The sequence below is a fragment of the Tauraco erythrolophus genome, chromosome 4 (assembly GCF_009769465.1).
Source record: "Tauraco erythrolophus isolate bTauEry1 chromosome 4, bTauEry1.pri, whole genome shotgun sequence".
NCBI classification, from domain to species: Eukaryota; Metazoa; Chordata; class Aves; order Musophagiformes; family Musophagidae; genus Tauraco; species Tauraco erythrolophus.
Window position 1 is genome coordinate 69,055,861 of NC_141468.1, and position 16,052 is coordinate 69,071,912.

General features: G+C 43.2%; 2 protein-coding genes across 2 annotated transcripts in view; one reads left to right on the forward strand and one right to left on the reverse strand.

Annotated features, from left to right (window-relative positions):
• Positions 1-798: 798 nt before the first annotated feature.
• YARS2 (tyrosyl-tRNA synthetase 2) lies at positions 799-7,897 on the forward strand. Its single transcript, XM_086610394.1, has 5 exons — positions 799-1,601; positions 2,652-2,819; positions 6,167-6,322; positions 6,654-6,824; positions 7,284-7,897. The coding sequence occupies exons 1-5, from the start codon at positions 799-801 to the stop codon at positions 7,441-7,443; spliced, it is 1,458 nt and encodes a 485-aa protein (XP_086466520.1). The 3' UTR covers positions 7,444-7,897.
• A 4,457-nt stretch (positions 7,898-12,354) lies between these two features.
• The window catches only part of DNM1L (dynamin 1L), a 39,184-nt gene continuing 35,486 nt past the window's right edge, over positions 12,355-16,052 (reverse strand). Inside the window, 2 exon segments of the mRNA XM_086611191.1 lie at positions 12,355-14,109; positions 15,571-15,730. Coding sequence (XP_086467317.1) covers positions 14,053-14,109; positions 15,571-15,730 — 217 coding nt within the window. The 3' untranslated portion in view covers positions 12,355-14,052.

Genomic DNA, 16,052 nt, shown 5'->3' on the forward strand with positions numbered 1-16,052 from the left:
TCAAGCCATCGGCTGCAACCATCCAGCTAATTCCTTATCCATTGAGTGGATCCGTCAAGTCCATGTCTCTCCAGTTTCGAGACATGTCATGTGAGACAGTATCAAATGCTTTGGACAAGTCCAGGTAGACGATGTCAGTTGCTCTTCCCTTATCCTTCAATACCATAACCCCATCATAGGCAGCCACCAAATTATTCAGGCAGGATTTGCTCTTAGTGAAGCCATGTTGGCTGTGCGTCTTAGCAAAGTTTCCAGGAGGATCTGCTCCACGATCTTGCAGGGCAGAGAGGTGAAACTGACTGGCCTGTAGTTCCCTGTCCCAGCCCTCATTTTAGCCCTGACCCATAAGGTCTGTCAGCTCCTCACCCATCCCCAGGCAGAGCTCCATGCACTCCAGCTGGTCAGTGACAACCTGCTCCTTGTCTTCCCTGCCTCTCCTCCTAAAGAACCTGTATCCTTCCATTCCCACACTCCAGTCACAGGAGCCATCCCACCGCGTCTCCAGGATGCCACTAAGATGACAGCCCTACAGGCGCGCACGCTTCTCCCAACTCCTCGCGTCTATTCCCCATGTCCCGAAGGACAACGGCCGGCCGGCGCACGGGCCTGCAGCGCTCACGCCGCCGGCCGTTCACGCTTGCCCGCGACGGGCAGTGGCACACACGGCGCCTTTGGCCAGCCCGGCCGGCGAGCCCCGCTCCCGAGACGAGCGGCGGCGCACGGAGCCCCGCCCCGCCCCGGCCCTCCCCTCCCGCCGCCGCCGCCGCCCCGCCCCGCTCCCAGCGTCCCTCAGGCACGATGGCGGCGCCCGCGCTGGGCCGGCGGTGCGCCCGGGCCGCCGGTCTGTGGGGCGGTCCGCGCCGTGTCCCGCCAGCGGTGCCGCCCCGGCGGCGAGCCCACGAGCAGCCGCGCCGGGCCCGGGGCGCCGGGGGGCTGCTGGCGGCGCAGTGCGAGCGCGGCCTCTTCCAGGAGGTGTTCCCGGCGCAGAGCGCGGAGGAGCAGCTGCCGGGGCTGCTGGAGCCGGGCCGCCCGCCCCTCACCGCCTACTGCGGCTTCGACCCCACGGCCGACTCGCTGCACGTCGGGCACCTGGTGGCCGTCATGGGGCTGCTCCAGTTCCAGCGCGCCGGCCACGACGTGATCGCCGTGGTGGGGGGGGCCACGGCGCGCCTGGGGGACCCCAGCGGGCGGCAGCGCGCGCGGGAGCCGCTGTCGGCGGAGCGGGTGCGCGCGCACGCGCGGGGCCTGCGCGCCGGGCTGGAGCGGCTGTTGGAAAACCACCGGGAGCTGTTCTGGGGAGAGGGCGGCGGGCGGCTGGGCCGGGCCGCCGTGCTGGACAACGCCGGCTGGCTGGAGCGGCAGCCGCTGCTCGACTTCCTCGGCGGGGCGGGCGGGCGGCTGCGCATGGGCGCGCTGCTGAGCCGGCAGAGCTGCCAGGCGCGGCTGCGCAGCGCCGAGGGCATGAGCCTGGCGGAGTTCCTCTACCCGGCGCTGCAGGCCTACGACTTCTTCCACCTCCACCGGCACCACGGCTGCCGCATCCAGCTGGGGGGCGCCGACCAGATGGGCAACATCATGTCCGGCTACGAGCTCGTCACCAGGTACGCCGGGGCGGAGGGTGGGCGCGGTGGGGCCCCTCCCGCGGGCGAGGCGTGGGCTTCCTCTCTTTCCCGGGGTGGGGGGGCGGGGGTCTGTCCCGGAGGCGGTGAGCAGGGTCATAGAGTGGTTGGAAGGGACCTCAAAGATCATCTAGTTCCAGCCCCCGGGGCGTCAGGTGTCCGGCCGCAGCGACTTGGTGTTGATAGTCCCTAAAGCGTCAGCAGCAGAAGTCACCCCTCGGAGAGTTGGCATTAAGCAAAACTGGGGGGGGGGGGGGGGGGGGGGGGGGCGTTGAGGATGATAATTAGTGGCCCTGACCACGAGTCTGGCATATCCGTACGTTTTGGTCACGATTTTAAGCGCTTTTTTTTTTCCGCAAAACCTTAATGAATTTTTAACAGACGGGATGGGTTCTTGTAGCGAATGAGTTTCGCCAAGAACCGAAATGAAATACCCTGAAACATGACAAAATCGAGACAAGTCTCCTGCTGGCAAATGCGTTCTAGTGCAGGCACACTGAGGGAGAGGCCGTTGTGGTGTATAGGTAAAGGCGGTTGCGTTTCTTCTCAGAAATAATGAAACCTGATGATGATGAGCTTTTGTTTATCGACCAAATCTGGTAGGAGTCTTACAAAATTTGCACAAGTATACAAACAAATCAGTGAGTATGTGGCAATGCTGCTACTTCAGTACGTCCTCGAATCGGCGCAGAAGAAAAGCCTTACAAGCAGCTTCAATTAGTGCTCAGAGCAGAAGACAAAAGGTACAGGACATTGGAATTTGATAGTGCTGTTGCTCAGGAAGCTACTTATTTAAAATACGTAAACTTCTTTGTTACACCTGAAAGAAATTTTGAAATTCAAGGGTTTTTTTGCCCCAAAGCGCTCTTCACAAAGCAGTGTTCTGGCATGTTTTGCCCCTCACCCCCCTGTCTTATTTAACTAACTGCTTTATATCAAGGACAGAATCTTAGAGAACTCTTATATTTTAGCCAGCTTTACCAAGATGTGATTTTTTTGATTTTAACATGCAGTGACTCTTTTCTTTTTCAGGATGACAGGAACAGATGTGTTTGGAATTACTGTACCTCTTATTACCAGTACTACTGGAGATAAACTGGGAAAGACTGCTGGCAATGCAGTTTGGCTAAACAGAGATAAGACTTCTCCATTTGAGCTCTATCAGTTTTTTGTCAGACAACAAGATAACATAGTTGAAAAGTAAGTAGGTTTTCTTCATCTTGCTTTTTGTCATTGTTTATAAAACCTGATTCTGTTCTCTGTAGCCGTTTCATTTGGCTGTGCGCAACACAAGCTCCATGCAGAAGTGTATGTTAATTGTAACTGTATGTTCATTAAATAAGCAGGCATGACTGGCTCCTAAGTACACAGGAGAGTGGAACCTGTCTCCGTACGCTGGCATGTGCATCATACAATTAGGATGTGGCTGAACAAAGAAGCAAAGCGTGATGCATTTTGTCCTGCCAGTGGGATGACTTTATCTTCTGAGGTGTGTTAGTTAACACAGTACCGTAACATCACAGTATTTAATTAAATCTCTCCTGCTGATGAATAAGCGACTGCAGCTTAATATATGTAATTACTACATGTTTTTACTTCTTATGAGGTATCCAGAAACACCACATTCTAATCACAATAAGCTACTTAACTGGTTACAAACAAACACATGAAGTTCAGCTTCTAGAACTGCATATCCCTAAGCAAATTAAACCAGTACCTTGTTAAGAAAAAGCCAAGGTCATATTTATGATGGTATTAACTCTCTAGATCACTGCTCTCCAGACTTTTTTGATCACACACCCCTATCAGTAAAAAAATTTTGAGCACTCACTGCCATATATAATCTATAAATAAATAAATATACAAGTGTACTGCTGAAGTCCTAATATTTTCTTCCTGCACCCCAGTGGATCATCTTGCTTACCATACCTTCTGGGGTGCTGGCACCCCAGTTTGGAGAGCACTGATCTAGATAAAAACATGCCTAGGACACAGCTATGCTGTGGTAGTAGTGCTATTAAAAAGAGGAGAAAATTATACCATTTTAAGCTCATGACAGGCAGTACACAAGGTAGCATACAAGGAATTTACAAGGTAGAGGTTTTCAGGCATCAGTTTTAAGTCATTGTTGAAAGTAAAACTTAAGGCAGAAGAGAAAAACAGAATTAACAAAATTCACATACCGGGTCAAATTACTAGTTGCTTGTACCTGTTCAAAGCTAGTAGTAGTCAGCACCCTGGGCTATAGTTCAGTAGTGTAACTGTGGTAAAAATGTCTCATGTAATTTGCCCACCTCTGGACAAACGTACCATCTATTTGTATTCATGTACCATAACTCACACAGTGTCGTGGGTTAGGCCGCTCCGGCAACCAAACCCTACACAGTTGCTCACTCACCCTCCCCCAGCCCCAGGGATGAGGGAGAGAATTAAAGGAGAAACGGGAAACCCCTGGGTTGAGATACGAACAATTTAATACAGATGATTTAATACACAGTGTAGATGCTCACCACCCCCTCGTATGCGAAGCCCGTCTCGTCCCAAAGCTGCAATCCCAGACGAACACGAGGCCCCGAAATAGAGAGGGGGAGAGAGAGATAGTACTCCGAGAGTGGGAGTACTGGGAGAGAGAGTTAAAAAAGGCAATAGAGCAGAAGTGCAAAAGAGCAGAAGCGTCAAAAGAGCCAAAGCACAAAAGCCCTTCTGTCCGGCTGACCCTCACTTTTATACTGGGCATAACGCTGCATGATATGGAATACTAATTGGCCAGTTTGGCCCTTAATCATAAGTTCCACCACAAATCACAAGGGGAATCGTGGCCCCCTTGTCCCAGCTATGCTCCCCCCTTATCCTGCCGTGCTTCTGCACTCGGGCTAGGACATGGCACACTGAAAAGTCCTTGGAGTTTCACTTCCAACTACAAACATCAGTACGCTATCAACATTCTTCTCAGAGCGAGCCTCTGAGTAAAACCAAAACACGGAGCTCTTCCAGCTGCTAAAAAGAAGAGCTAACTCTGTCTCAGCTAAAACCAGGACACACAGTTAAGCAACAATTTAAAATGTTTATATGAGAGGAGTGCTTGTCACATAGGTGACCAATATTAATAACATGCTGAAACCTTGAGGCTGTTTGATGTTCTTTTCCTATACCTTGCATGGAAATTTTAGTGGATCTTTTTAAAAATTGCACACAGAACGATTTGCGTCATTCTGACTCTACTTAATGTTTGAGGGTTTCATTGAAGTTAACTGTTCACCTTTCTCATCTTGGAACATGGAAGCAAAGATTTCTGCTTCTAATTACAATGGCAAGTGGATTGATCTGTAAAGCAGATGAGATTGTAAGGAACCAAAACCTGGAAGGATATCCAACTACTACTTAAAGCTGTAGCATGTACAAAGACAAAATTATGAATTATCATTTCCTTAGAGTACAACGATTCTAATGAGCAAAAGGTGGTCTTGGATTCATTGTGCTGTCTCTGAATCCAAGTCAACCACACATAACTCATACTCTTACTGACCAGTGTAAAATATTAAAATCCTATAACGAGAACATGAAAGGGTAGTGAAAATATGACAAATACCATTTGACAGGTTGCTTTCATTGATGGCTGGCCTTCAGTGCTGGTGAGCCAGAGACATGGCTGAAAATGAAAAAGAAAAAAAAAAATAAAGCCAGTAGCTTTATTTGGGGCTTTAGGTTCCTTTTAGTAAGTTGCTCTATGTTCTCTTTTAAAGCTGCTTTTCTTAAAACGTCAATATCGGTATCAAATCTCAGTTTTCATCAGCCTCTGACAGGTACTTCCCTTTCATATTGTGACCTGTCCCATAACACAGTTACCTCTCTGAAAGGTTTATTCCCTGATACTTTAAAATTCAGGTTCTCTATCCACAACACTTTTCAGACTGAAAAGTTGGGGGTGTGGGTACTTAACATTAAAATATTTCATGCCTTCAGACTTTGTAACAGTAAAGGTGCCTTTTTTTTTTTAATACACTACATTCCATGGGTTGGCAAGCCCATTAAAATGGACTTTGTAAAGAGTATGCTTAGATACTCACCTTTATATTCTTGACGATCCAAAACAATCTTCCTGCTGAGATACTTGCCAGTACATAGCATACTTCTGTCCCACGATCACCACAGACTGGCAGTGGAACTTTGCATTACAATATTGTACAACCACTAAGAATATAATATAAAACCTGCTTAGTTGGCACACAATTGCAATAAATCCTAGAAATGTTTCAAGAGAAGACCAAGTTGTTGATTGCAATAAAAACTTCATAAAAGCATCTGACCCTATCTTATGGCTGAAGACATTGCCCTAGGCAGAATATGAAATAAAACGTGAGTTATCCCAGTAAGCTGAAGCATATGGGCAAAACCAAAGTTATTTAAAAGGACAGAATATCTGTAACGCAGGTTTCTTAAGTTGACTAAGAATCGTTTTGGTGGAGTTAATGAAGTTTGAATGACAAAGGCAGGAAATCTGTCATGATGGCTACATAGACAAAATATTTTTTTTTCCCTGGTTGTAGATACCTGAAACTCTTCACCTTCCTTCCTCTTGAGGAGATTGACCACGTCATGGAAATGCACGCTAAAGAACCTGAAAAATGGGGCCCTCAGAAACGACTTGCTGCAGAAGTAACCAAGCTCGTTCACGGCAGAGAGGGGCTAGAATCTGCTAAGAGGTGAAGTTTGATTTGTCGAGCAGTTTTCTTTCAGATTTTTTCTGTGGTAATTGTCCACAGCTTTTCAGGCACCATTTTCATGTAGATAGTTGTTGCTGAGCTGTTAAGAGAGAATAAGGTGGTAAATCTGTAGACCTAAAAATACATTAACAATATAAAAGGAAATTGCAGTGCAATGGATTGCAATAAAAATATTGAGGTTGACTTTTAAGTACTTCTGTTACTGTGCAGACCCTCAGAAGAAGTTGGCGAGGGGAATCTGGTTAGTTGAGTAGCACTCCGTGTGAAGGCGAGACTAGCACTGTGCTTTGATTGATCTTTGTTCTCACAGGTGCACAAAGGCCCTTTATTACAGCAGCATGGAGGCATTGGAAGCTATGTCTGACCAAGAGTTACAGGAACTTTTTAGACAAGCTCCTTCAGCTGAATTGATGCTTGAACCTGGAATGAATGTTCTTGACTTGTGTCGGAAAGCAAATGCCATTCCAGATGGACCTAGTGGGTATGTTATCACTGGTGGTCTTCAGTAATACCTCACTTGAACAGGTTGTAGTGGTGTGCTTTCAGAAGTTAAACAATCAGGACAGACAAATCAAGTAGAAACAGGCTAGCGACCTACAGAGCAGCATTAAAGAAGAGGGGAGCAGGTGGCCTCATTCCATTTTGAAGTAAAAGTGTAGGATAATGCAGTCTCGTCTACCTTTAGCTGTAAAATCTACATCTGATGAAGGGACAGCCTAAGGCAACAGCCTAAGTTTCCTTATTCCTATCAGAAAGAAGGGGAGTGGTAGAGGCTAAGGTTAATTTCAGTCACTCTTGACCTGGGCTGAAAGTAAAGCTTACTCCACTATGAATCCAACCAAAAACCCTTTAACTGAACTTTCAATACTTAACAGCAATATATAGCTTCCTCTTGCAATTGCCAGTTATTGTTTTTTTTGTTTGTTTGTTTGTTTTAAAGGTACCAGAAAATTACAGATGGTGGAGTTTCAATAAATGGGATTAGAGTAACTAATCCTGAGACTGTTCTTATTCTCGGACAGCATATTCTCAAGAATGGAGTATCCTTGCTTAGGATTGGAAAGAAAAATTACTACATTATAAAATGGATGCAGTTGTGACAACTGAATATCTCCCTAAAATGACGGATCCTTTCAACTCTGTTGCTTGAAGATGTACTTGAAGGTGTTTCTATACTGTGCATTACTATGCAGCTTACAAACTGCCCCAAACCATAGTTTTGTTTCAAAGTACACCTACAGAGTTCAAGCACCATTCGTAAGAGGCTACGCACAAGAAGATGAAAAGATAATTTCGAAGTCCAAAGTTGGAGATGCTCTGCTTATCTTTTAACAGTCTTCTGAGTTGGAGGAGGAGAACAGTGGCCAGGTGCTCCACAAGATAATCCACAGCAAGATGAGCAAAACCATACTCAAAACCAGTACTTCTTAGAGAGGATGTATTCAGTTTGACTTCATCCTAACAAAGAAACCTGTGTAAGTGGGTAAGGACAACCAACCTACCATCAACGTATTTTTTTCAGAACAGCCTTGCTTTGAAGGAAGCTGCAGAAGATTCACAATAAATGAGTAGAATGGTTAAGCCTTCTATGTAAGCCTCTTATTGGTTATGTCTGGGGACATGTTGCACAGAAGCTTTCCAGTCTTAATGTGGTAAGACAGAGCAAATTGATTTTTTGAAATGTAAGAAAGTACGGCCTTTCAGAGCTTAAATCAACCTGATGAATCCCTTTCACAGATGCCTTCTGTGTGCTTAGTGGGACTTAATTACAATATGAGTGACACTCACTCCCCTTCTCCAGTCCTGTCAATTACCTGGATGCAGCTGTGGGTAGCTAGAAGCTTTGTTGAGGGTGTATCCTGGCAGTCGTTCCGTGGGCTCTACAGTCATTTGCAAGACTGTTTTACACCGGAAGATCTGAAGTGTGTACATGAAAGCTTTTTTAATTCTAGCTGCCTAGGAGTTGGTGGGCAAACAGCAGCAACAGGTATCTGGACCAGGAAGCATGTCAGGGAAGCTCGAGTGCCTTTGCAACTAAAAGAAGTCAGCCCCTTCAGCTAGGGCAACATGCAAAAGCAGCACTTCTTCATGAAAGGGATCCTACTGATACATGAACCAGCCAACACTTGGCATCACAGCTTTCTCATTTTCTTGTAGAGACAGCATGAAAGTGAGAATGTACTTCAAGAGCTGGCAGAATAGCAACATCTTCAGTTAAAGGTAGCATTGCTTTATTGCTCTAAAACACCACCCCTCCTCTTTACTACTTGCCACTACAGCTGCTTACACACCTGGGATCTAATAAGCATGGAGTTCAGTGCCTTGCTAAATTCCCTTCCCATGGTGGGGTTGGGGATTGGGTGGCTTAGGCAGGATAGGTGCCACAGTACTCACAGCCAGGTCACCTCAACAACAACAAAACCCCATGTGGTCACCAAGATTAGTTGTAGTACAAGCCCTTACTTGAGTTACTGAGAACTGGCTGGGTGGCTCAGAACCTTTTCATTAAGAGACCCTCCCTGTCCTGGGGCAAACCCACAGGAAACCCTCAGTCGGATTTATGAGGAGATTGATTGCTCTGGGCCTTGGCTGCAGTGCTGTTTTCGAGGTAAAGGGTAATCCTCACTCTTAGGCCACGGAGAATCATTTCCTAGACCGTGAAACTCTGAGACAATACAGTTTTGCAGCCACAGCAGCCACAAGGGGAGAGGCCTTAATCTTACCCACCCAAATGTGGGAACTCATCACCATCTCTTATGTTCTTGGAATAAGTCGTGAAATTTCAGCTGGTTTAAAGCCACCCAGGCTAAGAGAAGAATGGGGAAATTGTAAGAAATGTTAACACGTTATTTGCACTGTCAATCAAGATTTCAATAGCAATAAAGTATAAGGGCTTGCTGTTTATGCATCACACTTTGTTCAGATCACTAAACTGTAATATGATAGCACTTAGATCAACACAGGGAGCTATTAATTTCAGTTCCTAGAGCCCTCTTATCTGCCTGATAAGAAGGTATCTGTAGCCTCATTTTTGTTACAGAAAGAAAAATAAGATGTCATGGAGTCATTCCTACCTGAAAAAGCAGCTCTCCGTATCCTGTTAGCTCTCACAACCAGTTTGTGCTGCTTGTTACTCTGCCTTAAATCGCAGTAACGATCAGAGCTATCCTAGAGAAAGCACACGGAAGAAAACTCACAATTATGGCATGAAAAAGGTACAAGAAGGGAAGGGAAAGTTAAGTTCATCCACTTAATAGAGCCGCCTTGTTCCTTAAATGGCACCTGGGAACAAAATACACCGGTACAAACTCCTGTAAGCCTCCAGAGAAATGCAACAGATCAGATTTGACAGATACTTTCTGGCTGCAGGAAACACTCTGAGGAGTTGTGAGAGTAATGTTTCTTGTTTGACTTCTCTCCTGCCTTTTTCCCTTTCCAAATGGTGCAGACACAGATATCCACAAATATCAGTTGGGTTTTTTTGGGTTTAAAAAAAAGCATTAATACCCACTTTGACCAAGTAGTAAAATGATTTTATTAATTTTTACAAATAAAAAATAAAAAAGGGACTTAATTCTTTGCATACAAGGTTTTTAATAAGATCTGTAAGCCTCAAGACACATAGTCAGTGCTTCCTTTGGAGCAACTTCTCACAATCTAAACCCTTCTCTGACTCTTTCTAAAGAAGCAGCTGGATACCACCAGTACTTATCATGACTGTACAGGCTTTTCACAACACAGTGTTCAAATACTTCAGCCAAATATTTGAATTATTCTCTCTTAGTCTGGTCTCATTTCTCACATACCCCAAAACAGGTATATTGAGGTAATCAGAGACATAGCTTCTTCAAACGTAAACAAGTAGTAACTAATATTAAAGTATTTCACACGTCTACAAAAGTGAGATTTGGAAGTGCAAGAAGAAAAGTAATTATTTCAGACAGATATTAAAAAGAAACCAACTCAAACATCTGTACAGCATCTGGGGACAGCAAAAACTGGAGGACTTGAATTTACCATGATTGTAGCAGCGAGCAATGAGGAGGTAAAGGGTATGCAGCAGGTTAACTAAAAGGGAGCGATCAGAGGGTGAAAGAATCTTCACCAGTTTGAACCGCATCACTGGGCATCAAACCATGTTCAGGTGGTCTACTCTGTTTTTCTCTTAAACTTTGAAAAATAAACCATCCAGCTCTCACCTCAAAAGCACAGAGTTGAACAGGCAACAAGTTACAACGTGGATGCATTTATCTACAGAAAACACCAGCAGGCAATCCCTCTCTTAGCTAAAGGAGTCAACTGGGAAAAAACCCAACCAAACCTAAGATAATTCAGTTCAATTACCAACAGGGGCACAACAGACTGACAAGTTGCTTTCCCTGCTGTATTCCATAAAGATGTGACCCAATATCCAGTCTAGCGTCTGTATACAAAGTCGATCCTCCATAAAGCATAGAGTAAAGGCAAGTTTTACACAAGTTTTGTTATGTTTTCTTCAGAATACAGTTTGAATCACACAGACACCCCTCTTATCCCTCTGTTCCACCAAGAGACATTTGAAACGGGCTATTGGAAAACCCAAGTAATTTACTGACAACCTCTGTTCACATAGGGATGAAATGTTTTATTTACAGTAGTGCCACTGATAGGTCAGGTATTAATGTCAAATATTTACTCCTCTAGACTTGGCTACACTGTTTTTTCTCCCCCATGATTGTGTGTTTCACCAGAGAGCAAGTTCTTTTCAGTTTGCAGAAATGATGCATTGATGACAAAATATTTCAAGTTTAAATGAAAGAAGGTGGACAAGAAGACACAGAATTATAGAATCATTTTGGTTGTTAAGAGACCTTGAAGACCATCAAGTCCAACCATTCCCCTAACACAATTTTTCCTCATATCCAAACTAAACATCCCCTGGCACAGCTTGAGGCCGTTTCCTCTTGTCCTACTCCATGTTACTTCAGAGGAGAGACTGACGCCCACCTCGCTACAACCTCCTTTCAAGCAGTTCTAAAGAGCGAGAAGGTCTCCCCTCAGCCTCCTTCTCTCCAAGCTAAACAATCCCAGTTCCCTCAGCCGCTCCTCATAAGACTTGTGCTCTAGACCCTTCACCAGCTTCGCAGACCATGTAAACCATCAGGCTAATCTGGGAATTTTTCAGTTGCAGCCTTTGTTGCGTTTTTTTTTTTCTATCAATTCCCCACACTTTCTAGGAATGGTGGCAGTAACAGTAGCATTCTAAGTGGTTTTTTTCAATTCCAGACAACACTTGGTTTGAAAACCATTAGTAGCCACTAGCAGCAGCCTGTCTACTCTGTTACTTACGCAACTATAGGAGAACTAACAACGTAGAATCGCTTGAGGCAAGTGCAAACACAGGTAGGGCTGTACAAATAGAGGCAGTTATTCTACTAACTTGTACCAGCATGTAAGTCTTGTCGCCTGAACTACAAGTCAGTTCAAAACTGTATTTCTGGGATAAAGAATTGTGTGTATTATCTGTTTATTTAATAACAGGATTGTTACAGCATGGATTTTTGAAGACTTGCATCAAGGATTACAAATCAAGTTCATTTCATGGCACCCAAACATCACTAAATTGAAAACGTTTGTGCAACTTCAACAAAAAAAAAATCTTAACATTTCAAAACCCAAATTAACACTGGGGATATTTCACATGACATTACGCAGCCACTTCCATACCTGCAGGGATTTCTGAAATAAATGGAATTCGGTTGCTTTATGCAGCATTTCAAAACTTTACAAGTTAGAATACTTCTTCACAAGAGACTCTTGACTGGACCTCGGGACTTAAAGCTTAGGTAGCAGTTCACTCCTGGACGGCTCTACCTTGTTGAAAACACCCTTCTTAGGTGTCGAAAGGAAAAGGGAGAGAGGTGTCAGGTGAATTCCACTCAGAAATGGGATGCTTTTGACAAAACTATTAAAAACTTTCACTGTTCACCAAAATTGGTTTCAAAAGCGGCTTGCACTTCACTACAGTCACTTTGCTTCAATTGAGAACTACCATCCCGGATACAATGCAAGAAGTTAGAACTACTTCCCTGGTAGTCATTACACATAATGCACACGTCGGGGCTTTTGAGGCTGTTGAAAACTACAGAACAAATTTCTGTGTTCTGCACAAATTATTTCAGATCATGCATAAAGTATCCAACAGCCGCATCTGTCAGACTTGACCCCTATTGATACTAGTGGTGCCAAACTGAAGATTATCATGAGAAAAACACATTTAAACAGAACTTCTCATAAACTGAGGTCCAAACAGGTTTTGAATCTTAGATCTTTAGCACCTTACAAAAGGAATCCCACTTCTGTTATCTGATGAACTGATCACTGATCACTATATTGGCCCAGTATTGAAAAAGCAAGCCATGGATTTTAAACAGCAGTGTCCTATTTTTCATGCAAGTTGTGTTAAAGATAAAATATCAGCAACACCATAGTAAACATTTTTACTTTATACAAAAAAGTAAAGCTGCTTGAAAAGTACATGCAAGTGTGCTGGCTTGAATTTAAATAAATTTTTATTCATAAAAATTAAAATGATTACTTTTTAAAGGCTAGTGTGATCAATATTTATCTGCATGAATTATAATCAGAAGAAAATAACTCATCAACTTAATTTCCAACCTAAAATTCCTTAATTTTAGGATTGTCCTTAAACAAAATAGAAAAGAAAAAGCTACTTACAGCACAGTAAAATTTTCTCAAAAGTAACTGTAATCTCTGGTATAAAAAGTCCAGTCCCACAGACTTTTTTCATACTGTCATACATTCCAAAATTTGAAAGAAGTGGTGGGGATCCCCTTCTCCCTGGCCAGCTTCATCAGTTTTTAAAAGAAACACTTATTATCCCATTACAGTTTTGAAATCTGTTTTTATTTTTCAATTCTGCCAGAACAACTTTCCTTCTGGATGGTCCAGGGGCTTGGTCCCAGGGGGGAGGAAGGAGAAGAGGTTCTTGTACCTCATTATAATCCCCAACATTCATACACAAGCTCCAGTGCACATGAATAACTTTGCACCCACTTTTAGTAGGCTGTTATTGTTCGCAAGCTCCAGGCTAATTCTTCCTACATGATACTCCTTTAAATTAAGTTCAAAGTTTTGTCTGCAGTTTTAACATTTGGGGGAAAAAAATGGGGACACATACACAGTAATACGGTAGACATCTCTACTGTGCTATAAAATTGATACCTCCATCTGTCATAATGCATGCAATATATTCATGAAAGAAAATACTCGGTGCTCTCTTCTCTTCACAGTATTTAAACTTCTATTGTAAAAGCAGCTTAAAACTATGCCACAAGACTACACCATCCATCTGAACCACAGGCAACCTGTTTAGCAAGTCAGGCACTGGAACTTTTAATATTTTGACCCAAGTTCAAATGAGACTGTCACAGAGACAGTAGACTTGGTCTGCTTTAATTTGCACCAGAAACTGGTAAGGAAACATCTAGAGTCATTTATTATGTGGATTAAATACGACTTATTTTGCAAAATACAGCATATTTTTCTGTTTGCGAATCAAACCAACTGTCTTTACATGAGCAGATTTACACAGTTGCAGTACACAGATAAGAGTTCATAAATAAAAATTCTACTCCGTATACAATGCCTAGTAATCTTCAAGTCAGTGTAACCTCCAATGCATATAAATAGTGTGGCTGGTACAGTCTTCACCAAAGATGTGTCTCACGAATCTCTGCAATGATCTGACTGGCTCGCTGCAGGGCCTGCACACAAAAAGTCAGAAAAGTCAAAATTACTTAGTTTTTCTGAAGAAATTTCTCAGAGATAACAGCAGTAGTCTAGAAAGTGTAATATTAAAAATCAAATTAAAGCTAATCGTTTTCATTAGGAAATAAGTGGTAACAACCTGCAACATGAACTCTGAAGCCTTCCACCTGCAAAAGACTACATAAGTAGAAAATACTGCAAAGCAAAAGGACATGATAAAACTTAGCATAGGTGTCATTAAATCATTTCTCTAGAGGGATAAGAATTGAAAATTAATTGAAAACTCTTTTTGCATCTAATTGGAAGTTCAGCTCATTGTCGTCATTTTGAGCAACTTTTACATACTCAGGGTTCCTATTAACCGCTGTTTGTCTTAACGTTTTGTATTTATAAATAAAATTCTCAAGAAGGGCAGACTTTTTCACCACAGTTTTAATGCTTTAAACCTTCCTCAAACTAAAAGAGAAACTGCACCTATATTTGGTATTATTTTTACCATTCTGATGTATTCACTACAGCCTGGCCTGCTAAACTTCACACATTTAAAAACTCAGAATACCAATTATACTAACACAATTTACAAGTATTACATCAATTTGGAGAAATCCAAGCTATGAGTTTGGCCCTATAAAGTGTGCAGTTTAAAAGACTGTTAACAGACAGTTCCCTTCACTCAAATGTTGATCATACAGCAGCAAAGAGTACACTTGCTGCAGGTGGTCTTGGACAAGTGGTATCTCAGGGTATCCAGTCTCTGAAAATGCACTGTCTGACCACTCTGCATACAAGAGAGAAGCACCTCTTGCTGCTGCTTCAGGGAGCTGAACTGGCAGAGGGACCCTTTTCTGCACAGATCAGTGCAAAGCAGTGTATTTCTGACGCAGCTGATGCAGACCCTCAGACACCACATAACTGCACAATGAAGAAATGAAGAGTTCTCTAACACGGACATGTCACGAACGCACTGTCGTACAGATGTACACAGGGGTCATCGTGAGTGAGTCCCAACGTTCCCACTGTTATATGATGGAGTACAGCCTAGACACACCAGACATTGGGCAGAAGGCCCTGTGAGAAGCATACACATGAATGGCACTTAAACACTGTAACACTTCAACACAGTAAGCTTAATCCCTCAACAGAGAACTGCTGAACGCTATACGGTTAAATAAAAGCAAATTATTAAAACCAAATGTTTAATTGAAAGTAACACTAGATTAGAGCTGCTACTTTACACCTAAAATACAGTTTTAGTCACCTCTTCCATATACTCAATCTACATAATACTTTCTGGTCACATATTGCTTTTAATTCCTCTAGCAGAGAGAACTCACACTGGCATACTCTTCAAAAGCAGCAAATAAAAAAGGAAGGCAAGCCTTCAAAAAAAAAAAATCTTACATTTACATGGTTTCAACTTAATCAACTACTCCCATGAGCTCTGATCTTTTAAATACCTTTAGCATGTCAGCTGCCTCTTTTCTGCGCTGCGCCATGTCCTCGGATTCCGTCAGAAGGTCATCCAACAACAAGGATTTATACAGCTGGCCTACCAGCTCACTCTGAAGAGTGTCTTTCACGTGGTTCACTAGAAAATGCATCACTGCCTTTGGCACACTGCAAGCACATAAAGATTGTTTCTTCAGAAAGAATTCAAAACCAGGTCTGTTTTAGATTGAAGAAAGCATGGTGTGAGAAAGCAGTTACACACAACTTTGGCTGAAACTACCAGGAATCTACTACTACCAAAAATAAAAAGTCTCTCTCAAATAAATGCAGTATCTTGTGCGATTTAAGAGCTGTTGAATTTCTTCCAAATACGACGGCTGCATTGTAAAGAACATGAACATAATATAGTGTTAGAAATAACAATAAATTACTTTGCTCCCTAGAGACCAACCTTGAGTCTCCACTGTGCCAAGTATTTCAACCCTAAAAT

What these genes read in the sequence shown, in the direction of transcription:
- YARS2 (XM_086610394.1), top strand. Translation starts at nt 799, where the DNA reads ATGGCGGCGCCCGCGCTGGGCCGGCGGTGCGCCCGGGCCGCCGGTCTG. An exon ending in CAAGATAACATAGTTGAAAA is followed by an intron (nt 2,820 to 6,166) that starts GTAAGTAGGTTT and finishes CCCTGGTTGTAG; the next exon opens with ATACCTGAAACTCTTCACCT. An exon ending in ATTCCAGATGGACCTAGTGG is followed by an intron (nt 6,825 to 7,283) that starts GTATGTTATCAC and finishes TTTGTTTTAAAG; the next exon opens with GTACCAGAAAATTACAGATG.